The sequence below is a fragment of the Mobula birostris genome, chromosome 3, assembly GCF_030028105.1.
Source record: "Mobula birostris isolate sMobBir1 chromosome 3, sMobBir1.hap1, whole genome shotgun sequence".
Classification (NCBI taxonomy): Eukaryota; Metazoa; Chordata; class Chondrichthyes; order Myliobatiformes; family Myliobatidae; genus Mobula; species Mobula birostris.
Window position 1 is genome coordinate 3,561,679 of NC_092372.1, and position 26,660 is coordinate 3,588,338.

General features: G+C 44.7%; 1 protein-coding gene across 5 annotated transcripts in view; it reads left to right on the forward strand.

The window, feature by feature from the left end:
- gne (glucosamine (UDP-N-acetyl)-2-epimerase/N-acetylmannosamine kinase) overlaps positions 1 to 26,660 on the forward strand; it is a 140,314-nt gene that overhangs the window by 61,074 nt on the left and 52,580 nt on the right. For all 5 annotated transcript variants that reach the window (XR_011885311.1, XR_011885310.1, XM_072252154.1 and 2 more), the window contains exons 5-6: positions 18,057 to 18,269; positions 22,276 to 22,363. Coding sequence is in view for 3 of the 5 variants with exons in the window: in XM_072252154.1 (XP_072108255.1) it covers positions 18,057 to 18,269; positions 22,276 to 22,363 (301 nt within the window). In the remaining 2 variants the exon portion in view is untranslated. The remainder of the gene's footprint in view (positions 1 to 18,056; positions 18,270 to 22,275; positions 22,364 to 26,660) is intronic.

The following is a 26,660-nucleotide window of genomic DNA, read 5'->3' on the forward strand; positions in this document are numbered from 1 at the left end:
CACCACCTCCCGCCTGCCCTCATCCCCACCCACCCCCCCGTCTCCCACCCGTCCTCATCCCCACCCCACTTCTGCCTCCCACCCCCCTCTGCCTCCCACTTGCTGATTTTGTTACAACTTCCCTACTAAAACAGGACATGGGTCCACGGATTCCTGTTTTCTTTCTTGCTCTCTTCACTAGTTGGATATATTTGCTTTTCCCATTGCAAGGAAAGTTCTACAAACTGTGGAACTTTGAAAGAAGGCTTTCTTGGTGGCCACTTTCATGAAAACCCTGGAAAAACTCTTCTCCACCAAGCTGATTTCTTCAATACAGTTGCAAGGAAAACTTTGTGAACCCTTTGCAATTGCCTAGCTTTCTACATTAAAGACTCATAAACTGTGGACTGATCTTCATCTAAGTTCAAAGTTCAAATACAAAGTAAAATTTATTATCAGAGTTCATACATATCACCACACACAACCCTATGATTCTTTTTCTGTGGCAGACTTAGCAAATCTATAGAACAGTAACTGTAAACATCAGGTACTGTTTAATGTAAACAAAATGAGCAAATGCAAATAATCAATAAATAGCAATAAATAATGAGTATGAAATAACAAATAACCAGAGTCCTTAAATGAGTGTAGTTAACCCCTTTTGTTCAAGTCCCTGATGGTTGTGGGGTAGTAGTAAGTCACAATAGAAACACACACAATCTGCTGAAACTAATAGTTGGCAGATTGGCATCTATGATGTTGCAGGCATCACTGAATCATGACTGAGAGATTGTAGCCGGGAGCTTAGCATCCAAGGATACACATTGTATTGTATTGAAAGGAGTGGAGGAGGCATTGCTCTGTTGGCAAAAATAAAATTAAATCATTAGAAAGAGGTAAAGTGGAGTCAGAAAATGTTGAGTCGTTTGTAAATAGAGCTAAGGAACTGCAAGGGCTTAAAAAAAACCCTGATGGGAGTTGTACACAGACCCTCATACAACAGTAATGATGTGGCCAACAAATTACAATGGGAGATAGAAAATGCATGCCAAAAGGGCAGTGTTACAGTAGTCAGGGGGGACTTCGATGTGCTGGTAAATTGGGAAAATCAGGTTGGTGCTGGATTACAGGAGGGAGAATTTCTCAAGTGCCTATGAGGTGGCTTTTCAGAGCAGCTCGTGGTGGAGCCCACTAGGGGATCAGCTATTCTGGATTGAGTGTTGTGCAATGAACCAGAGTCAATTCGAGAGCTTATGTTAGAAGAACCCTTAGGGGGAGGTATCGTAATACGATTGAATTCACCCTGAGTTTTGGGAAGGAGATGTATCAGTATTACAGTGGAGTAAAGGGGTTTACAGGGTTATGAGAGAGGAGTTGGCCAGAATTGATTGGAAGAGACCACTGGCAGGGATGACGGCAGAGCAGCAATGGCTGGAACTTCTGGAAGCAGTATCTAAGGCACAGGATATACACATCCCAGAGAGGAAGAAGTATTCTAAAGGAAAGGTGACACAACAGTGGCTGTCAAGAAAAGTCAAAGCCAAAGAGAGGGCATATATTAGAGCAAAGATTAGTGGGCAATTAGAGGATTGGGAAGCTTTTCAATACCAACAGTAAGCAACTAAAAAAGTAATTAGAAGATAAAGATGGAATATGAAAGTAACCTAGCCAATAATATCATAGAAACGTAGAAACAAAGAAATCTACAGCACATTACAGGCCCGTTGGCCCACAATGTTGTGCTGACCATATAACCTACTCTAGAAGCTGCTAGAATTTCCTCACCATTTTTCTAAACTCCCAAGTATCTATCTAAGAGTCTCTTAAAAGACCCTATTGTATCCACCTCTGCCACCGTCACTGGCAGTGCATTCCACACACCCACCACTCTGTGTGAAAAACTTGCCTCTGACATCCCCCTGTACCTACTTCCGAGCACTTTAAAACTATGCCCCTTCGTGTTAGCTATTTCAGCCCTGGGGAAAAGCCTCTGGCTATCCACACAATCAATGCCTCTCATCATCTTATACACCTCTATCAGGTCACCTCTCACCATCTGTTGTTCCAAGGAGAAAAGGCTAAGTTCACTCAACCTATTCTCATAAGGCATGCTCTCTAATCCAGGCACCATCCTTGTAAATCTCCTCTGCACACTCTCTATAGTTTCCACATCCTTCCTGTAGTGCGGCGACCAGAACTGAACACAGTACTCCAAGTGGGGTCTAACTACAGTCTTATATAGCTGTAACATTACCTCACGGCTCTTGAACTCAATCCCATGGTTGATGAAGGCGTAACAACACTGTCAACCTGCACAGCAGCTTTGAGTGTCCAAAGGATGTGGATCCAGAGATCTTGCTGATCATGCACACTGCCAAGAATCTTACCATTAATATTATGTTCTGTCTTCAAACTTGACCGAATGAAATGAACCACTTCACACTTATCTGGGGAGAAAGGTCCATCTTCTCAGCCCACTTCTGCATCCTATCGATGTCACACTGTAACCTCTGACAACCCTCCAGACAATCCACAACACCCCCAACTTTTGTGTCATCAGCAAGCTTTCTAACCCACCCTTCTGCTTCCTCATCCAGGTCATTTATAAAAATCACAAGAGAAGGGTTCCCAGAACAGATCTCTGAGGCACACCACTGGTCACCGTCCTCCATGCAGAATACAAACCATCTACAACCACCTTATGCCTTCTGTGGTCAAGCCAATTTTGGATCCACAAAGCAAGACCTTCTTGGATCCCATGCCTCATTACTTTCTGATAGACCCTTGCATTGAGAATCTTACTGAAATCCGTATACATTATATCCACTGCTGTACCTTCATTAGTGTAACACACATCGAAGTTGCTGGTGAACGCAGCAGGCCAAGCAGCATCTGTAGGAAGAGGTATAGTCGACGTTTCAGGCCGAGACCCTTCGTCAGGACTAACTGAAGGAAGAGTGAGTAAGGGATTTGAAAGTTGGAGGGGGAGGGGGAGATCCAAAATGATAGGAGAAGACAGGAGGGGGAGGGATGGAGCCAAGAGCTGGACAGGTGATTGGCAAAAGGGGATACGAGAGGATCATGGGACAGAGGTCCGGGAATAAAGACAAGGAGGGAGGGGGACCCAGAGGATGGGCAAGAGGTATATTCAGAGGGAGAAAAAAGAGAGTGAGAGAAAGAATGTGTGCATAAAAATAAGTAACAGATGGGGTACGAGGGGGAGGTGGGGCCTAGCGGAAGTTAGAGAAGTCAATGTTCATGCCATCAGGTTGGAGACTACCCAGACGGAATATAAGGTGTTGTTCCTCCAACCTGAGTGTGGCTTCATCTTTACAGTAGAGGAGGCCGTGGATAGACATATCAGAATGGGAATGGGATGTGGAATTAAAATGTGTGGCCACTGGGAGATCCTGCTTTCTCTGGCGGACAGAGTGTAGATGTTCAGCAAAGCGGTCTCCCAGTCTGCGTCGGGTCTCGCCAATATACAAAAGGCCACATCGGGAGCACCGGACGCAGTATATCACCCCAGCCAACTCACAGGTGAAGTGTTGCCTCACCTGGAAGGACTATTTGGGGCCCTGAATGGTGGTAAGGGAGGAAGTGTAAGGGCATGTGTAGCACTTGTTCCGCTTACGCGGATAAGTGCCAGGAGGGTGATCAGTGGGGAGGGATGGGGGGGTCGAATGGACAAGGGAGTTGTGTAGGGAGCGATCCCTGCGGAATGCAGGGGGGGGGGGAGGGAAAGATGTGCTTAGTGGTGGGATCCCGTTGGAGGTGGCGGAAGTTACGGAGAATAATATGTTGGACCTGGAGGCTGGTGGGGTGGTAGGTGAGGACCAGAGGAACCCTATTCCTAGTGGGGTGGCAGGAGGATGGAGTGAGAGCAGATGTACGTGAAATGGGGGAGATGCGTTTAAGAGCAGAATTGATAGTGGAGGAAGGGAAGCCCCTTTCTTTAAAAAATGAAGACATCTCCCTCGTCCTAGAATGAAAAGCCTCATCCTGAGAGCAGATGCGGTGGAGACGGAGGAATTGCGAGAAGGGAATGGCGTTTTTGCAAGAGACAGGGTGAGAAGAGGAATAGTCCAGATAGCTGTGAGAGTCAGTAGGCTTATAGTAGACATCAATGGATAAGCTGTCTCCAGAGACAGAGACAGAAAGATCTAGAAAGGGGAGGGAGGTGTCGGAAATGGACCAGGTAAACTTGAGGGCAGGGTGAAAGTTGGAGGCAAAGTTAATAAAGTCAACGAGTTCTGCATGCGTGCAGGAAGCAGCGCCAATGCAGTCGTTGATGTAGCAAAGGAAAAGTGGGGGACAGATACCAGAATAGGCACGGAACATAGATTGTTGCACAAAGCCAACAAAAAGGCAGGCATAGCTAGGACCCATACGGGTGCCCATAGCTACACCTTTAGTTTGGAGGAAGTGAGAGGAGCCAAAGGAGAAATTATTAAGAGTAAGGACTAATTCCGCTAGACGGAGCAGAGTGGTGGTAGAGGGGAACTGATTAGGTCTGGAATCCAAAAAGAAGCGTAGAGCTTTGAGACCTTCCTGATGGGGGATGGAAGTATATAGGGACAGGACATCCATGGTGAAAATAAAGCGGTGAGGGCCAGGGAACTTAAAATCATCGAAAAGTTTAAGAGCGTGAGAAGTGTCACAAACATAGGTTGGAAGGGATTGAACAAGGGGTGATAAAACAGTGTCGAGGTATGCAGAAATGAGTTTGGTGGGGCAGGAGCAAGCTGAGACAATAGGTCATTAGTGTGTTTTGTTACATCCTCAAAGAATGCAATCAGGTTCATAAGGCATGACCTGCCCTTGACAAAGCCATGATGACTATCCCTAATCAGATTTCGTCTTTCCAGATGCACATAAATCCTGCCTCTCAGGATCTTCTTCAACAACTTGCCCACCACTGAAGTAAGACTCACTGGTCTATACTTTCCTGGGTAATCTCTACTCCCTTTTTTGAACAAGGGAACAACATTTGCAACTTTCCAATCCTCCAATCATTGCCAGAGGCTCAGCAATCTCCCCTCTCGCTTCCCACAGTAGCCTGGGGTATATCTCGTGTGGTCTCAGTGACTTATCTAATTTAATACCTTTTCAGCACATCCTCTTTCTCAATGGCTATGCACTCAAATGTTTCCGTCTGTTGTAAGTCACCCCCACAATTGCCAAGGTCCTTTTCACTGGTATTCATTAAGTACTTCTGCTACATCCTCTGGCCCCATGCACATGTTTCCACTATCAAAACTGACTGGTCCTATTCTCACAAAGCTCATCCTCTTGCTCTTCACATACTTGTAGAATACCTTAGGGTTTTCCTTAATCCTGTTCACCAAGGCAGGACTAACGAAGAGTCTCAGCCCGAAACGTCAACTGTACCTCTTCTTAGAGATGCTGCCTGGCCTGCTGCGTTCACCAGCAACTTTGATGTGTGTTGCTTGAATTTCCAGCATCTGCAGAATTCCTCATGTTTGCGCTATTGTACAGGAGACAGTGTTGTGATCACTGCCTCCAAAATGCTCTCCTACCGAGAGTTCTAACACCTGGCCAGGTTCATTTCCCAATACTAGATCAAGTACAGTCTCTCCTCCAGCTGGCTTATCTACATATTGTGTCAGGAAACCTTCCTGAACACCACACTTCCCGGCCTTCTCCCTACAACCTTTGATGCCATGTCCAATCAAGAACCTATCAATCCCTGCCTTTAGTACACCCAACCACCTGGCCCAACAGCTGCATGTGGCAACAACTTCCACAAATTCACCACCCTTTGGCTAAAGAAATTTCTCTGCATCTCTGTTTTGAAAGGGCGCCCCTCTATCCTGAGGCTGTGCCGTCTTGTGCTAAACTCTCCCACCATGGGAAACATCCTTTCCACATCTACTCTGTCGAGGTCTCTTAACATTCGAAAGGTTTCAATGAGATCCCCCCTCATCCTTCTGAATCCCGGCGAGTACAGACCCAGAATCATCAAAAGTTCCTCATATGATAACCTTTCATTCCTGGAATCATCCTTGTGAACCTCCTCTGGATCCTCTCCAATGCCAGCACATCTTTTCTAAGATGAGGGGCCCAAAACTGTTCATAATACTCAAGGTGAGGCCTCACCAGTGCCTTATAAAGCCTCAGCATCACATCCCTGCTCTTGTATTCCAGACCTCTTGAAATGAATGCTAACATGGCATTTGCCTTCCTCACCACCGACTCAACCTGCAAGTTAACCTTCAGGGTGTTCTGCACAAGTCCCTCTGCATCTCAGATTCCTGGATTTTCTCCCCGTTTAGAAAATAGTCCGCACATTTATTTCTACTACCAAAGAGTGTGACCATTCATTTTCCAACATTGTATTTCATTTGCCACTTTCTTGCCCATTCTAATCTGTCTTAAGTTCTTCTGCATCCTACCTGTTTGATAAGGAGAAAGTAAAGTCTAACGTAATAGTATTTCAGTGCAGTAAGGGAAATGACAGTGGTATGAGAGGAGTTGTCCAGAGTAAACTGGAAGGAGCTGCTGGTAGGGATGACAGCAGAGCAGCAATGATGTGTGTTTCTGTGAAAAATGAGGAAGGTGCAGGACATGTGAATTCCAAAAATGAAGAAATACTCAAACAGTAAAATAGTACAACTCTGGCTGACAAGGGAAGTCAAAGCTATTGTAAAAGCAAAAGAAAGGGCATACAACAAAGCAAAAATTAGTGGGAAGATAGAGGATTGGGAAATTTTTAAAAACCTACAGAGAGCAACTAAAAAGATCATTAGAAGGGAAAAGATGAAATATGAAAGCAAGCTGGCAAATCATATCAAAGTTGATAGTAAAAGTTTTTTCAAGTATGTTAAAAATAATAGAAAAATGAGAGTGGATAGAGGACATCTAGAAAATGAGGCTGGAGAAATAATAACGGGACAAGGAGATGACTGATGAACTGAATGAGTATTTTGTGTCAGTCTTCACTTTGGAAAACACTAGCAGTATGCCTGATGTTGTGTTGAATTGAATTGACTTTATTTCTTACATCCTTCACATACATGAGTAAAAATCTTCACGTTACATCTCCATCTAAATGTGTAATCATAATTTTTGATCAATAGAGCAGTCAGTGTAGTATAGAGTATACGCAAATTACCGTAAGTTAATCAGTCTGATGGTCTGGTGGAAGAAGCTGTCCCGGAGCCTGTTGGTTCTGGCTTTTATGCTGCGGTACCATTTCCCGGATGGTAGCATTGGGGTGACTTGTAAATGTCCTGAATCATGGGAAGTTCACAACTACAGATGTGCTGGGCTGTCCACATCACTCTCTGCAGAGTCCTGTGATTAAGGGAGGTACAGTTCCCATATCAGGCAGTGATGCAGCCAGTCAGGATGCTCTCAATTGTGCCCCTGTAGAAAGTTCTTAGGATTCCGGGGCCGATACCAAACTTCCTCAACTGTCTGAGGTGAAATAGATGCTGTTGTGCCTTTTTCACTACACAGCTGGTGTGTACAGACCACGTGAGGTCCTCGGTGATGTGGATGCCGAGGAGCTTAAAGCTGTTTACCCTCTCAGCCCCAGATCCATTGATCCAAAGAATTCCTACAGGTTTGTCAGGCAGGAGCTTCCCTGAAGGAAACCATGCTGACTTTGTACTATCTTGTCTTGTGTCACCAAGTACTCCATCACCTCATCCTTAACAATTGATCCTAACACCTTCCCAGCCACTGAGGTCAGGTGAACTGGTCTATAATTTACTTTCTGCTGCCTTCCTCCTTTCTTAAAGAGTGGTGTGACATTTGCTCTTTTCCAGTCCTCTGGCACCATACCAGGGTGAAATGATTTTTGAAAGATCGTACTTTATACCACCACAATCTCTAACGCTACCTCTTTCAGAACTCTAGAGTGTACTTCCTCTGCTCTGGGTGACTTCTGTACCTTTAGGTCTTTCAGCTTTTTGAGCACCTTCTCTCTTGTGACAGTCACTGCACCCACTTCTCTTCCTTCACATATTACATCAGGCATACTGCTAGTGTCTTCCACAGTGAAGACTGACGCAAGATATTCATTTAGTTCATCAGCCAACCCCTTGTACCCGGTTATTATTTCTCCTGCCTCATTTTCTAGCGGTTCTATATCTATATCTCATTTCTCTTTTATTTTTAACATACTTGAAAAAACTTTTACTATCCACTTCGATATTATTTGCTAGCTTGCTTTCACATTTAATCTTTTCTAATGATGTTTTTTAGTTGTTCTCTATAGGTTTTTAAAAACTTCCTAATCCTCTATTTTCCCACTAATTTTTGCTTTGTTGTATGCCCTTTCTTTTGCTTTTACAATAGATCTGACTTCGTTTGTCAGCCACAGTTGTACTATTTTACTGTTTGAGTATTTCTTCATTTTTGGAATTCACATGCTCTGCACCTTCCTCATTTTTCCCAGAATGCACACCATTGCTACTCTGCTGACATCACTGCCAATTTACTATGGCCTTGAGTACCATATTTGCTATCCTTTCTGATTCTGCATCCCTGATGATTTGATACTCAGCCTGTTGGCTGCAACTAAATCCCATCACCTGCCTGCCCTTCCTGACAATCGGACTGCGCGCTATCTTTACCTTTTTACCATAAGTCCTTTCCTGAGTCCCTTCACTCTGGTTCCCAACACCCCGCCCCCCCCCCCCCACCAAGTTAGTTTAAACCCTCCCCCAACAGCTCAAACAAACCTGCCCGCAAGAACATTGGTCCCCCTCGGGTTCAGGTGCAACCTGTAATTTTTGTACATTTCATACCTCCCCCAGAAGAGATCCCAATGATCCAAGAACCTGAAGCCCTGCCCCCTGCACCAGCTTCTCAGCCACGCATTTATCTGCCAAATCGTCCTGTTTCTACCCTCACTGATGCATGGCACAGACAACAGTCCAAAAATTACTACCTGGGAGGTCCTGCTTCTGTATGTTTGTGTGTTAATAGCCGAGGCAGATTGTATTTATCTATTATTGTGACTTCGATGAAGATCAGATTATGAGTAATTAATGCAGGAAGCCAGGTAATTGCAAACGGTTCACATACTTTTTCTTGCAACTGTACATCTTTAATCATGTTGATATCTTTGCCCACACCTGGTTATAGTGTTTACCATGTCATATGAACCTAGAAGATGTGTTTATTTGCTGTTCCTTTCTTATATAATTTCTCCTGTCTCAGTGTGTAGAGACCCACGTTAATTTAAAAATATCTTTTGCTTTTTACTTCAGAATATCTTATAGTTTGTTTACTGTATGTTGCTGGCTTTCTCTTGTGTTCCAATTGCCATCTCATCAATACCTTTGACTGCCGTCTCATGCCATCCCCTGATCAATTCCTTCCTTAGACTGCTGTCTCCTGATCAGTACCTTGCTTACACTGCAATCTCCTGATCGATATCTTCATTAGACTGCCGTCTCCAGATCATGGCCTTTGTTCCTTAGGCTGCCGCCTGCCGATCACGGCCGTCCTTAGGAGGCTGCCGATGAATGCCTTCCTTCGATTGCCATCTCCCGATGAATGCCTTCTTTAGATTGCCATCTCCATAAGACCACAAGACATAGGAACAGAATTAGGCCATCTGGCCCATTGAGTCTGCTCTGCCATTCAATCACGGATGATCCTTTTTTCTATCTCCTGCTCAACCCCAGTTCCTGGCCTTCCTGTAACCTTTGACGCCATGTCCAATCAAGAACCTATCAATCTCTGCCTTAAATACACCCAACAACCTGGCTTCCACAGCTGCACGTAGTAACCAATTCAAATTCACCACCCTTTGCCTAAAGAAATTTCTCAGCTTTTCTGTTTTGAAAGGGTGCACCTCTATTCTGAGGCTCTGCCCTCTTGTCCTAGACTCTCCCACCATGGGAAACATCCTTTCCACATCTGCTTTTCTAGGTCATTCAACATTCGAAAGGTTTCAATGAGATCTCCCCTCATCCTTCTAAATTCCATTGGATACAAACCCAGAGCCATCAAACGTTCCTTGTATGATAACCCTTTCGTTCCTGGAATCATCCTTGTGAACCTCCTCTGGACCCTCTCCAATGCCAGCACATCTTTTCTAAGATGAAGGGCCCAAAACTGTTCACAATACTCAAGGTGAGGTCTCACCAGTGCCTTATAAAGCCTCAGCATCACATCCCTGCTCTTGTATTCTAGACCTCTTGGAAATGAATGCTAACATGGCATTTGCCTTCCTCACCACCGATTCAACCTGCAAGTACCTTCAGGGTGTTCTGCACGAGGACTCCCAAGTTCCTTTGCATCTCAGATTTTTGGATTTTCTCCCAGTTTAGAAAATAGTCCACAGATTTATTTCTACTACCAAAGTATCACCAAAGTCCGCATCAGATATGGTACCTAGACAGACAGACAGACCAAAGTGTATGACCAGGCATTTTCCAACATTGTATTTCATTTGCCACTTTCTTGCCCATTCTCCTAATCTGTCTAAGTCCTTTTGCACACTGCATGCCTCTCTACCAATCTTCGTATCATCTGCAAACTTGGCAACAAACCCATCTATTCCATCAACAAAATCATTTATATACAACATAAAATGAAGTGGTCCCTACACCGACCCCTGCGGAACAACACTAGTCCCTGGCAGCTAACTAGAAAGGATCCTTTTATTCCCACTAACTGCCTCCTACCAATCAGCCAATGCTCTAACCATGTTCGTAACTTTCCTGTAATACCATGGGCTGTTAACTTGGTAAGCAGCCTCATGTGTGGCACCTTGTCAAAGGCCTTCTGAAAATCCAAATATACAACATCCACTGCATCCCCTTTATCTATCCTACTTGTAATCTCCTCAAAGAATTCCAACAGGTTCGTCAAGCAGGATTTTCCCTGAAGGAAACCATGCTGACTTTGTACTATCTTGTCCTGGTGTCACCAAGTACTCCATCACCTCATCCTTAACAATTGACCCTAACATCTTCCCAACCACTGAGGTCAGGCTAACTGGTCTATAATTTACTTTCTGCTGTCTTCCTCCTTTCTTAAACAGCAGAGTGACATTTGCAATTCCCAGTCCTCTGGCACTATGCCAGAGTCCAGTGATTTTTGAAAGATCATTTCTAATGCCACCACAATCTCTAACGCTACCTCTTTCAGAACCCTAAGGTGCAGTTCCTCTGGTCCAGGTGACTTATATACCTTTAGGTCTTTCAGATTTTTGAGCACCTTCTCTCTTATAATAACTGCAGCCACTTCTCTTTCTTCACACACTACAACATCAGGCATACTGTTCACTGTCTTCCACAGTGAAGACTGATGCAAAAAAAAACTCATTTAGTTCAGCAGCCATCTTCTTGTCCTCCATTATTATTATTTCTCCTGCCTCATTTTCTAGCGGTCCTATATGCACTCTCATCTCTCTTTTATTTTTTACATACTTGAAAAAACTTTTACTATCCTGATCAATGCTTTCCTTAGACTGCCGTCTCCAAATCAATACCTTAGACTTCTGTCCCCGATCAATACCTTTATTAGTCTGCTGTTCAGTCCCTTCATTAGGCGCAGTCTCCTGATCAATACCATCCTTGGGTTTTGGAAGGTATCTCCAGTCTCCTGATCAGTGCCTTCCTTACACTGTCTTCTCCTGGTCAATACCTTTCTTACACTGCCATCTCCCCATCAGTGCTTCCTTAGACTGCCGTCTCCCGATCAGTACATCCTTGCACTGCCACCTCCCGATCAGTACATCCTTGGACTGCCGTCTACCGATCAGTGCCTTTTTTAGACTGCTGTCTCCTGATCAGTACATCCTTGGACTGCCGTCTCCCGATCAGTACATCCTTGGACTGCCGTCTACCGATCAGTGCCTTTTTTAGACTGCTGTCTGCCGATCAGTGCCTTTTTTTAGACTGCCGTCTGCCGATCAGTGCCTTTTTTAGACTGCCGTCTGCCGATCAGTGCCTTTTTTAGACTGCCGTCTGCCGATCAGTGCCCTTTTTAGACTGCCGTCTGCTGATCAGTGCCCTTTTTAGACTACCGTCTCCCGATCAGTGCCCTTTTTAGACTGCCGTCTCCCGATCAGTGCCCTTTTTAGACTGCCACCTGCTGATCAATAGATATCTTCGTTAGACTGCTGTCTGCTGATCAACACCTTCCTCAGACTGCCCTCCCCATCAATACCTTCCCTAGACTACTTCCCTGACTAATATCTGCCTTCGACTACAGTCTCCTGATCGATATCTTCCTTCAACTGCTCTTGTCGGTGAGCATCTCTCAGAAAAGAAAACCTCCCATCTTTGTCCTGCCTGGTCTGTGTCAGAATCCATACTCGGTTACCGTCCTTTATCCTGGTCTACCAAGCCAGTCAAATCAGCAGGCATGTAGAAATGGGTGGGAAATGCCAGCAGCTCTCAGTGCTTTAATAAGGAAACCCAGAGTGGTTTTCACTGGGAGTTTGAGGAGGTGTTCAGAATCATGTAGAGTGTCAACAGAATAAAGAAAGACCAGCTTACTTGGCAGGATACTTGGTAGTGTGGAGGAGCAGAGGGATCTCGGGGTACATGTCCACAGATCCCTGAAAGTTGCCTCACAGGTGGATAGGGTAGTTAAGAAAGCTTATGGGGTGTTAGCTTTCATAAGTCGAGGGATAGAGTTTAAGAGTCGCGATGTAATGATGCAGCTCTATAAAATTCTGGTTAGGCCACACTTGAAGTACTGTGTCCAGTTCTGGTCACCTCACTATAGGAAGGATGTGGAAGCATTGGAAAGGGTACAGAGGAGATTTACCAGGATGCTGCCTGGTTTAGAAAGTATGCATTATGATCAGAGATTAAGGGAGCTAGGGCTTTACTCTTTGGAGAGAAGGAGGATGAGAGGAGACATGATAGAGGTGTACAAGATAATAAGAGGAATAGATAGAGTGGATAGCCAGCGCCTCTTCCCCAGGGCACCACTGCTCAATACAAGAGGACATGGCTTTAAGGTAAGGAGTGGGAAGTTCAAGGGGGATATTAGAGGAAGATTTTTTACTCAGAGAGTGGTTGTTGCGTGGAATGCACTGCCTGAGTCAGTGGTGGAGGCAGATACACTCGTGAAGTTTAAGAGACTACTAGACAGGTATATGGAGGAATCTAAGGTGGGGGCTTATATGGGAGGCAGGGTTTGAGGGTCGGCACAACATTGTGGGCCGAAGGGCCTGTACTGTGCTGTACTATTTTCAGCTATGCTGGGTTTGTGCACGGAGAGAACCAGTGAGCTGAGGGAAACTGATGCAATGCCTTCCATAAAGGGAATTGGATGGATACTTGATGAAAAAAGTGCAGAACCATCCAGATAGTAGTAAATGAATTGCCCGTTGGGAAACGGCAGGTATTGCGTAACTGGGTTAAGTCACTTTGTAGAAGTTCTGTCATTCTAGAGATATGAATAAACATCTCTGCAAACAAGACAAAATTTGCATATGCTGGAAATCTAGAGCAACACACACAAAATGCTGGAGGAACTCAGCAGGCCAGGCAGCATCTATAGAAAAAATTACAGTCGATGTTGTGGGCCGAAACCCTTCGGCAGGACTGGAGAAAAAAACCTGAGGAGTAGATTTAAACGTAGAATGTCATGCCACTGTTCAAAAAAGGATGTAGGCAAAGGGCAGGTAACTCTCGGCCAGTTAGAAAATGATTGAAGCTATCATTAAAGAAGAAATAGCGAGGCATCTGGAAAGAAATGGATCCATCAGGCAGACGCAGCATGAATTCAGCAAAGGCAGGTCCTGTTTGACAAACTTACTGGAGTTCTTTGAGAACATAACAAGGGCAGTGAATAGAGGGGAACTGATGGGCGTTATTTACTTGGGTTTCCAGAAGGCGTTTGATGAGGTGCCACATAAAAGCCTTATCCATGAAATAAAGATGCATAGAGTTGGGGTGATGTATTGGCATGGATAGAGGATTGGTTAACTAATAGAAAGCAGAGAGTTGGGATTCATGGGTGTTACTCTGGTTGTCAGTCAGCGGTGACTGGTGTGCCGCAGGGGTCGGTGCTGGGCCCACAACTGTTCACGATATACATTAATGATCTGGAAGAGTGGATGGAGTGTAGTGTATCTAAGTTTGCTGATGATACTAAATTGAGTGGGAAAGCAAATTGTGCAGGAGATATGGAGAGTCTGCAGAGAAATATAGATAGGTTAAGGGAGTGAGCAAGGGTCTGGCAGATGGAGTACAATGTTGGTAAATGTGTGGTCATCCACTTTGGAAGGAAAAATGAAAGAGCAGATTATTATTTAAATAGTGAAAAATTGCAGCATGCTGCTGTGCTGAGAGACTCGGGAATGAGTACTTGTGCATGAATCACAAATGGTTGATTTGCAAGTGCAGCAGGCCATCAAGAAGGCAAATGGAATGTTGGCCTTCATTGCTAGAGGGATTGAATTTGAGAACAGGGAGGTTATGCTGCAACTGTACAGGGTACTGGTGAGGCTGCACCTGATGTACTGTGTGCAGTTCTGGTCTCCATACTTGAGGAAGGATATACTGGCTTTGGAGGTGGTGCAGAGGAGGTTCACCAGGTTGATTCCAGAGATGAGGTGTTGGACTATGAGGAGAAATTGAGTCGCCTGGGACTGTACTTGCTATAATTCAGAAGAATGAGAGTAGATCTTATAGAAACATATAAAATTATGAAAGGGGTAGATAAGATAGAGGCAGGAAAGTTGTTTCCACTGGTAGTTGAGACTAGCAGTAGGGGACATAGCCTAAAGATTTAGGGGCATAGATTTAGGACGGAGATGAGAAGAAAGTACTTTTCCCAGAGAGTGGTGCATCTGTGGAATTCTCTGCCCAATGAAGCAGTGGAGGTTACCTCGGTAAATATATTTAAGACAAGATTGGATAGATTTTTGCATATTAGGGGAATTAAGGATTATGAGGAAAAGGCAGGTAGGTGGAGATGAGTCCGTGGCCAGATCAGCCATGATATTATTGAATGGTGGGGCAGGTTCGATGGGCTAGATGGCCGACTCCTGCTCCTATTTCTTATGTTCATATGTGATAGGTGAACGCTGTCCGCCAAAACAAGTGAGATCTCCCAGTGGCCACTCATTTTAATTCCACTTCCCATTCCCATTCTGATTTGTCCATCCATGGCCTCCAACCTGATGACATGAGCTTCTGTTTCTTAAACTCCTGATAATGCCCCCCAACATACCCCACCTTCTCCATTTCCCATCCCCTTTTCCCTCTCTCACCTCATCTCCTTGCCGACCCATCACCTCCCTCTGGTGCTTCTCCCTCCTTTTTCTTTCTTCCATAGCTTTCTGTCTCACCAATCCACTTCCCAGCTCTTTACTTCATCCCTCCCCTCCAGGTTTCACCTATCACCTTGTGTTTTTCTCTCCCCTCCCCCTACCTTTTAAATCTATTCCTCAGCCTTTTCTCTCCAGTCCTGCTAAAATTTTTCAGCCCGAAACATCAACTATACTTTTTCCATAGATACTGCCTGGGCTGCTGAGTTACTCCAGACACGAGGAAATCTGCAGATGCTGGAAATTCAAGCAACACACATGAAAAATGCTGTTGAATGCAGCAGGCCAGGCAGCATCTCTAGGAAGAGGTACAGTCGACGTTTCGGGCCGGGACCCTTCGTCAAGACTAACTGAAAGAAGAGATAGTAAGAGATTTGAGAGAGGGAGGGGGAGATCTGAAAAATTGGAAAGACAGGAGGGGGGAAGGGATGCAGCTAAGAGCTGGAAAGTTGATTAACTGTCCAGCTCTTAAATCTACCCCTCCCCCAGTCTTCTCCTGTCATTTCTGATTTCCCCCTCCCCCTCCCACTTTCAAATCTCTTACTATCTCTTCTTTCTGTTAGTCTTGATGAAGGGTCTCGGCCTGAAACGTCGACTGTACCTCTTCCCAGAGATGCTGCCTGGCCTGCTGCGTTCACCAGCATTTTTTGTGTGAGTTGCTGTTCATCTCTGTAGTTGCTTTAAGTTTGCTTTTTATGAAATCTGCCTGCAACGTGTGTATTTCAAAGTTCAAAGTAAGTTTATTATCAAAGTACATATGTGCCACCATATGGTACCCTGAGGTTTATTTTCTTGTGGGCATACTCAGTAAATCCAAGAAATATAATAGAATCAATGAAAGACTGCATGCATCAGAATGGACAAACAACCAATTTGCAAAAGGCAAGAAATGATGCAAATACAAACAAACAAACAAATAAATAACAATAAGTATTGAGAACATGAGATGAAGAGTCCGTGAAAGTGAGTCCATTGGTTGTGGGAACATTTCAACGTTGAGGTGAGTGAAGTTGAGTTGTTACCCCTCTAGTTGAGGGGTAGTAACTGTTCCCGAACTGTATTTGATATGGTAGTGCAGTTTGTGATGGCTGGGGAAGTTCTTGATCTTTGTTTTGCAGTATACATCTCTGGATAAGAATCCCTGGGCAAACTGCCCTGACTCACTGCCCTCATTCTGATGGCTGAGCATTTTGCTTGGAGCACTCTGCGTCTGGGAGCAGTGATTGGGGCTGTGCGATGATGCCAGAGGTCTGAACTATACTCAACTGGGTAGTTCTGACTGGAATCCTGAAACAGGGCACCTTGTATTCCTAGTGCGCCCTTTCTCTTGGAAATGTGCACTGATCTATTACACAGGCTATTTGCTTGCGGTTGCTGTTTACATGAGTTATTTTCATTTCACATTGGGTGTCTGATGGTCTTTTTTATGGGTTATTTTATTGTTTTATTTTTATGGGCTGGGTGTGGTTTTTCATTCTCTGCACATTGGGTGTTAGACAATTTTTTTCACATATATGGGTTTATTTCTAGGTTTTATTGCTTTGTGGCTGCCTGTTAGATGACTCTAAAGGTTGTATTAATGTATACTGTACATACTTTGATAAATGCACTTTGATAGCTGGTCTGAACACTTATTTATAGATGGTGTCTGAATATGTTGCGTCCAGTTTATGATAACTTTCTTATAGAGTCATAAAACACAACAATACAGAGACAGGCCCATCAGCCCATGTGCTTAATACCGAACTATTAACCTGGATAGTCCCAGAGTCCTTCATCCTCATACCCATCCAAATTTCTCGTGTTGAAATCAAACCCACGTCCACCACTTCCACTGGCAACTTGTTCCACACTCTCACCACCCACTGAGTGAAGATGTTCCCCCTCAGGTTTCCCTTAAACATTTCACCGTTCACCCTTAACCCATGACCTCTAGTTGTAGTCTCTCCCAGCTTTACTGGAAAAAGCATGCTTGCATTTCCCCTATCTATACCCCTCATAATTTTGTGTACCTCTATCACATCTCTCTTCATCACATTTCCCCTATCTGTACCCCTCATAATTTAGTATACCTCTATCACATCTCTCTTCATTCTTCTACTCTCCAGGGAATAAAGTCCAAAACTATTCAATCTTTCCCTATAATTCTGGTCCACAAATCCTGACAGCATCCTTGTATATTTTCCCTGTACTCTTTCAATCTTATTTCTGTATTTCCTGTAGGTAGATGACCTGAACTACGCATAGTACTCCAAATTAGGCCTCACCAACTTCAACATAGCATCCCAACTCCTGTACTCAATACTTTGATTTATGAAGGTCAATGTGCAAGAGCTCCCTTTATGACCCTGTCTATCTGTGTCGCCACTATCAAGGATTTATGTATCTGTATTCCCAGATCCCTCTGTTCTGCTACACTCCTCAGTGCTCTACCACTTCCCGTGTAAGTCTTATCCTGGTTGGTCCTCCCAAAGCGCAACACCTCACAATTGGTCCACACTAAATTCTTGTAAAGACACTGCCCAGAAGAAGGCAATGGCAAACCACTTCTGAAGAAAAACTTGTCAATAACAATCCAGGTCATAGGAAAACCATGACTGCCTACATCATAAGACCCAGCACCTAACAAATGAACTTCCATTTTTAAAACTTTACACGTACTTGTGCATATTTTCCATATCATCTTATAAATGTTAGCCTTGCTCTTAGTAACCCGTGACAAGATAGTCTGATTTTTTTTTTCAATGGGCCACCGGGCTGACTATGAACTGATTCTATCAATTTTGATTTATGCTTGTAGGAAGCAAAGAAATGGTGCGAGTGATGAGAAAGAAAGGGATTGAAAAGAATCCAAGCTTCCGGGCTGTGAAGCATATCCCCTTTGAACAGTTTATCCAGTTAGTTGCACACGCTGGCCTGATGATTGGCAACAGTAGCTGTGGGGTGCGTGAGGCAGGTGCGTTCGGCACACCTGTCATCAACCTGGGGACGCGTCAGACTGGACGGGAAACAGGTAAACTCTGGCACAGATCTCACTGCATACTCTTGCTGAATATTTCTGCTAATTGAAGAGCTGTACACCTGGGAAATGGGGAGGAATCCAAGTTCAAGTTTATTGACACATGACTACATATAGAATCAGAATCAGGTTTATTATCACTGGAAACACGAGGAAATCTGCAGATGCTGGAAATTCACGCAACACACATAAAAAATGCTGGTGAACGCAGCAGGCCAGGCAGCATCTATCGGAAGAAGTACAGTCGACGTTTGGGGGCGAGACCCTTCGTCAGGACTAACCGAAAGAAGTGATAGTAAGAGATTTGAGAGGGGGAGGGGGAGATCCGAAATGATAGGAGAAGACAGGAGGGGGAGGGACGGAGCTAAGAGCTGGAAAGTTGATTGGCAAAAGAGATATGAGGCTGGAGAAGGGAGAGGATCATGGGACAGGAGGCCTAGGGAGAAAGAAAGGGGGAGGGGAGCCCAGAGGTTGGACAGCAGGCAAGGAGTTATATTCAGAGGGACAGAGGGAGAAAAAGGGAAAAAAAAGGGATGGGGTATGAAGGGGAGGTGGGGCATTAACGGAAGTTAGAGAAGACAATGATATGTCTATCCACGGCCTCCTCTACTGTCAAGGTGAAGCCACACTCAAGTTGGAGGAACAACACCTTATATTCTGTCTCGGTAGCCTCCAACCTGATGGCATGAACATTTACTTCTCTAACTTCCATTAATGCCCCACCTCCCCGTACTTTCAAATCTCTTTCTATCTCTTCTTTCAGTTAGTCCTGACGAAGGGTCCCGGCCCAAAACATTGACTGTACCTCTTCCTATAGATGCTGCCTGGCCTGCTGCGTTCACCAGCAATTTTTATTTATTATCACTGGCATGTGTCGTGAAATTAGTTAACTTAGCAACAGCAGTTCAATGCAATATATAATATAGAAGAAGAAAAATAATATTTAAATAAGTGGATCAATTAACGTATAACTATATTGAATAGATTAAAAGTTGTCCAAAAACAGAAGTAATATATATTTAAAAAGTGAGGTGGTGTTCACGGGTTCAATGTCTGTTTAGGAATCTGATGGAAGAGGGGAAGAAGCTGTTCCTGAATCACTGAGTGTGTGCCTTCAGGCTCCTGTACCTGTTACCTGATGGTAACAATGAGAAGAGGGCATGTCCTGGAGGATTGGGTCCTTCATAATGGACGTCGCATTTCTGAGCCACCAGTCCTTGAAAATATGTTGGATACTACAGAGTCTAGTACCCAAGATGGAGCTGAGTAAATTTACAACCCTCTGCAGCTTCTCTCAGTCCTGTACAATAGCCCTCCCTCCCCCATACCAGACAGTGATGCAGCCCGTCAAAATGCTCTCCACGGTACATCTATAGAAGTTCTTGCGTGTATTTTTTGACATACAAGGTCTCTTCAAATTGCTAATGAAGTATAGTCGCTGTATATATGCAACCAAACGAAACTATGTTCATCCGGACCATGGTACACGCACAAAACATACAGCACACATAGCACCTAAACCAAAATATTGCCATAAAATATAATTCAAAATGTATGTAGTGCGCAGCACAGGTAAACAGTAAATGTCAAAAAATTTTTAGGGGATGGAGACGCCAGTGAACCTCTTGGTTTTTATTATCCTCTGTAGGGTCTTGTGGTCCGATGGCTTGCAGCTTCCATACCACACAAAGATGCAGCCAGACTTGGCACTCTCAGTGTTACTCCTGTAGACTAGGGGCAGGGAGCCTTGCATGCCTCAGTTTCCTCAGAAAGTGTAGATGCCGCTGTGCCTGTAGGAGTTTGTAGGTTTTCCCCATGACAGCCTGGCTTTCCTCCGGGTGCTCCGGTTTCCTCCGCAAGTCCCAAGAATTACTGGTTGGTAGGTTTATTGGGCACTGTAAGTTCTCCTGTGATTAGGCTGCAATTAAGTTAGGGGATTGCCGGACAGTCCGGGTCAAAGGGCCAGAAGAGCCGTTTCCATGCTGTGTCTCAATAAATAAACGAACATAATAATAAGAACAACAAAATAAATATTGTGTAAAAAGAGAGCAAAAATAGAAAAATAATATAGTGAGGTAATGTTCATGGGTTCAGTGTCCATTCAGAAACCTGATGGCGGAAGGGAAGAAGCTGTTCCTGAAACATTGAGTGTGTGTCTTCAGGCTCCTGAAGAGGACATTTCCTGGGTGATGGGACTTCTTAATGATGGATGCTGCCGTTTCAAGGCATTGCCATTTGAAGATGTCCTCGATCCTGGTTGGGATAGTGCCCACGATGGAATTTACAATTGCAGATTACAAGGCCTCAGTTTAAATCCAGCACCGCTGGTTGGGATAAGATCTACACCCATAACCTTAAAGTCAAACTAGTTGTTAGCAACAGAGTTAATTTATCCAGCCAGGCCGGTTCCAAGTGCTGTCAGATTGGGATTAGGCGAGACAAAAGCACGGTGAATCATCGTTTGGTCAGTTGTGTGCCTCATTACAATAACTTCCCTATTTCTGTGTGCTTTCGGATCAGGGAGAACTCAGTGGGGGGAGAGGGGCAGTCCATTTCCCCAGTGCTGATAGCAAGAGCTGTTTCTGGAAGACGCTTTGTCAGATTTGTAATCAGAAAGTGCAGGACATTGCAACATAAATGAATGCAGTCTAACATCAAGGATCAACTTTATTCACTGTCTGCACAGGAGTGGAAACCGATATGGTCTTCTGCTGCTGTAGTCCATCCACTACAATGTTCGATGAGTTGTACATTCAGAGATGGTCTTCCGCACACCACTGTTATAATGTGTGATTATTTGAGTTACTGTCACCTTCCTGTCAGCTTGAACCAGTCTGGCCAGTCTCCTCTGAGCGCTCTCATTAACAAACCGTTTTACCCACAGAACTGCCATTCACTGGATGTTTTGTGTTTTTCACACTGTTCTTTGTAAACTCTAGAGATTGTTGTGCATGAAAGTCCCAGCAGATCAACGTTTCTGAGACACACAGGCTACACTGTCTGGCACCACAGTCATTCAATGGCCAAAGCCACTTAGGTCACATTTCTTTCCCATTCCGACATTTGCCGTGAACAACAGAACGTCTGGACCACGTCTGCATGCTTTTATGCATTGAGTTAATGCCATATGATTGGGTGATTTAGTATTTGTTTTAACGAGCTGGTGTGCCTAGTAAAGTGGCCACTGAATGGACATTTGAATTAGGAATTTTCAGTTATAAGAATTAAAGGATTATATTTAAAAACCTACAGATTAAAGTACAAATATGGAATAAAATATGCAGCAAAAAGAGAGACACCAGCATGTATTTACCCCCCACCCTATCCTACTTGCCTCACCCCTCCCACCTCTCCCCTACCCCTTCCTCCTACCCCCTCCCCCTCTGCCCCTTCCCCTCCCCCCTCTGCCCCTTCCGCCCCCCCATTGCCATTGAGAAACAAACAAGCAACAACAAGCCTGAAGTAAAAGTTTCAGAAATGTAGAATTCCCACTTCTCCCTCCCCGCTTTAAACATTAAGAAAGTATAGTTCACTATGTGATTGCATGGTTCAGAGACTAGGAGGAATTTATTTTGTCAGAGGGCGGTGAATCTGTGGAATTCTTTGCCAAATCATTGAGAATATTTGAAGCAGAGGCTAATGGGTGCCAATGTTTACAGGGAGAAGCCAGGAGAGAGGGGATAATAAATCAGCCATGATGGAAAGGCGGAGCAGACTCAATGGGCTAAGTGGCCAAATTCTGCTCCTAAGTCTCATAATCTTATTGTTCACCCTTCTTTCCCCAGCAAGCACACTTTTCACGTAGCGCAGGGAAAGGTGAGGCAATCTATAGAGATTCAGCTCAAAGGGGCCTGGGTAATTGAAGGCTACACTCATAGGGTGGAGGAATGGCAGGGGGATTTGGATCAATCAGTAATCCGCACTGCTTCTAGGCCATAAAGTAAAATAATTTTCTTCTACTTTGAATACATTTTTACCCCCTGTTCCTTTGCGGCTTTAGGTGAAAATGTTCTTCATGTTCGGAATGCTGAATGTCACAACAAAATACTTCATGCTCTGCAGCTCCAGTTTGGGAAGTTGTACCCATGGTATGCTGATAGTTTTACTTTACAACGCGACAGTATGGCCTGAATGTGCAGAACAATGCCAGGGAACGGTGATTTCACTGCTAAGGGAGTGGGGCCATTGGGCACATCTGCTTTACACTACATTCAACCAATAGCACAAAGGTCATGAACTGGCTAAATAAATTCCTCTTCATCTCTGGTTGCCCTCTATTCTGAGGCTGTGCCCTCTGGACCTAGACTCCCTAACTATTGGAAACATCCTCTCCACATCCACTCTATCTGTGCCCTCTGGTCCTAGACTCCCCCCACTATAGGAAACATCCTCTCCACATCCACTCTGTCTGTGCCCTCTGGTCCTAGACTCCCCCCTACAGGAAACATCCTCTCCACATCCATTCTATCTGTGCCCTCTGGTCCTAGACTCCCTCACTACAGGAAACATCCTCTCCACATCCACTCTATCTAGGCTTTTCAACATTTGATAGTTTTCAATGAGATCCACCCTTATTCTTCTAAATTCCAGCAAATACAGGCCCAGAGCTTATAAGATAAGCCTTTTATTCTCGGAATAATTTTCGTGAACATCCTTTGAATCCTCTCCAATGTCAGCACATTCTTTCTTAGATAAGGGGCTTATTTTATCATGTGCTTCCAAGTATACTGAGATCACATCCTTGACAATCAACTCTAAAATCTTCCCAACCACTGAGGTCAGACTAACTGACCTATAATTTCCTTTTTACTGCCCCTCTCCCTTCTTGAAGGGTAGAGTGACATTTACAATTTTCTAGAAACATGCCAGAATCTAGTGATTCTTGAAAGATCATTAGTAATGTCTCCATAATCTCTTCATCTACCTCTTTCAGAACCCCCAGGTGTAGTCCACCTTGTCCAGGTGATCTATCTACCTTCAGATCTTTCAGCTTCCTAAGCACCTTCACCCTAGGAAAAGCAACTGCACTCACTTCTACCCCGACACTAGAACTCTTGGCAACAGCTAGTGTCTTTCACAGTGAAGACGGACGCAAAGTACGTACTTAGTTCTTCCACCATTTCCTTGTCCCCCCATTACTATCTCCAGCATCGTTTTCCAGCAGTCCAATATCTACTCTCCCCTCTCTTTTACTGTTTAAATATCTGAAACACCTTTTGCTATCCACTTTGATATTATTGGTTAGCATACCTACACATTTCATCTTTTCACTCCTTATGGCTTTTCACTTCCTTCTGTTGGTATAAAGGCTCCCAGTCCTCCAACTTCCACTAACTTTTGCTCTATTATATCCCTCTCTTGCCTTTATGTTGGGTTTGGCAGGTTGTGCCGTCCTGCCTTTTAGAAAACTAGTTCTTTGGGATGTATCTATCATATGCCTTCCAAATTCTTCCCAGAAACTCTGGGTATTGCTGCTCTGTTGACATCTCTATTAGTGTCACCTTCCAATCACGTTTGGCCAACTCCTCTTGCATGCCTCTGTACTCCACTGTAATACGGATACATTTGGTTTTAGCTTGTTCCTCCCAAATTGCAGGGTGAATCCTATATTATGATCACTGCCTCCTAAGAGTTCTTTACCTTAAGCTCCCTAATCAAATCCGGTTCATTACACCACACCTAATCCAGAATAGCTGCTCCCTCTTGGGCTAAAGCCACCTTGTAGGCATTCTACAAGTTTCCTCTGTTGGGATCCAGCATCAACCTGATATTCCCAATCTACCTGCAGTTTGGAGTCCCCCACGACTATTGCAACAATGCCCTTTTGACATACTTTTTCTATTTCCTATTGTAATTTGCAGCCTACATAAGACCATAAGACATCGAAGCAAAATTAGGCTTTCAGCCCAACGACTCTGCTCCCCCATTCCATCCTGACTGATCCCAGATCCCACTCAGCCCCATACACCTGCCTTCTCAGCATATCCTTTGATGCCCTGACCATTCAAGAAACTATCAATTTCCACTTTAAATATACCCATGGACTTGACAGAGCATTCGACAGATTTACTACTCTCTGGCTAAAACAATTCCTCCTTATATCCATTCTAACAGGGAGCCCCTCAATTTTGATTTCTGGGGATACCCCTACCATAGGAAACATCCTCTCCATATCCACTTTATCTAGTCCTTTCAACATTTGGTAGGTTTCAATGAGATCCCCCCACATTCTCCTAAATTCCGGTGAGTACGGGCCCAGAGCTTCCAAACACTCCTCATATGTTAACCCCTTCATTCCCAGAACCTCATGAACCTCCTCTGGACTCTCTCCAATGACAACACATCCTTTCTGAGATATGGGGCCCAGAATTGTGGACGATACTCCAAGTGTGCCCTGACTAGTGTCTTATAAAGCCTCCACATTATATCTTTGTTTTTATATTCTATTCCCCTTGAAATAAATGCCAACATTGCATTTGCTTTCTTTACCATAGACTCAATTTATAAATTAACCTTCTGGAAGTCTTGCATGAGGACTCCTAAGTCCCCCTGCACCTCTGATGTTTGAACTTTCTCTCCGACAGTTTCTGCCCTTACCTCCTGTAGGGTCTGAGGGAACACTTTGTCAGGTCCTGGGGATTTATCCACCCTGATTTACCTCAGGGTAGCAAACAACACCTCCTCATTGCCTCACTTCTTGTATACTCTGTATCCATCCCTTGAGTCCATACAGATGGAAAGCATTCTTTTACGATCTCTCCCCCCCCACCAGCCATGTGTTGATCCATGTCCTGAACTCATCCGCCTGTCCTGTTCTACTTCTGGTATTGAAATATATGCAATTCAAGCTTCTCATTCCTGACTTTGTCTGACGTTCTACCAGCATCTGCCTCCACAACATCTCCTCTAACTGTTCTTGCACTCTGGTTCCCATCCCCCTGTAACTCTAGTTTAAACCCCGTCGTGCAGCATTAACAAACCTTCCCTTTAGGATATTAGTCCCCCTCCAGTTCAAGTGCAAACCACCTCTTCTGTACAGGTAACACACACAAAGTGCTGGAGGAACTCTGCAGGCCAGGCAGTATCTATGGAAAAAGTACCGTCAATGTTTTGGGCTGAGACCCTTCATCAGGACACATAGACATGTGCCCTGTGGACAATACTCCCACCCGTTGGTGTCTGTCTTGGCCCAAAACGTCGACTGTACTTTTTTCCATCGATGCTACCTGGCCTGCTGAGTTTCTCTGGCACTTTGTGTGTGTTGCTTGGATTTCCAGCATCTGCAGATTCTCTCTTGTTTGTGTCTTCTGTACGTGTCCCACCTTCCCTGGAAGAGAGCCCATGATTCAAAAATCTCCTACATCAACTCCTCAGCTGCATGTTAAACTGTGTAATCTTCCTAGTCCTGGCCTTACTAGCACGTGGCAGTAGCCTTGGTGTGTAATCTCCCTAGTCCTGGCCTTACTAGCACGTGGCAGTAGCCTTGGAGGTCCTAATTCCCTGAACTCTCTATGCAGAACCTCGTCACTGGTCCTGCCCAGATCTTTGGTACCTATGTGGACCATGACTTCCGGCTGCTTACTGTCCCACTTAAGAATACTGAGGATTTGATCCGAGATATCCCATGCCCTGGCACTTGGGAGGCAACATGCCTTCGGAAAATCTTCTCACCCACCGACCCTCCTGTCCATTCCCCTAATTAACAAATCACCACAGCGTGCCTCTTTTTCTCCCCCCTTCCCTTCTGAGTCACAGAGGCAGATTCAGTGCCAAAGACCCGACTGCTGTTGCTTTTCTCTGTTCAGTCCCCGCCCCCCCCGACAGTATTCACAGTGGTATACCTGTTGTTGAGGGGGGTAGCCACAGGGTACCCTCCACTGGCTGCTTAACCCTTTCCCCTCCTGACTGGTACCCCTGGGATTCAGGTGTAACCCGTCTGTTTTGTACAGGCCACACCTTCCACAGAAGAGATTGCAATGATCCAGAAATCTGAAACCCTGCCCACTGCACCAGTTCCTCAGCCCCATATTCATCTGCCAAATCATCCTATTCTCACTGGCGTGTGGCATGGTCAGCAGTCCAGAGATTACTACCCAGGAGGTCCTGTTTTTCAGCTTTCTACCCATGTCCCTAAATTCTGTCCTTAGGACTGATGCCAATATGTGCCAAGACTTCTGACTGCTCACCGTGCCCCTTTAGGATGTCATGGACCGGATCCAAGACGTCCCTGACCCTGGCATCTGGGGGGCAAGATACCAACTGGGTGTTTTGGTTGCATTCACAGAATCTCATGTCTACTCCAACTGTGAAATCCCCTATCACTACTGCAGTCCTCTTCTCCCCATCCCTTCCGAGCCACAGTGCAGAGACCTGATCACTGCGGCT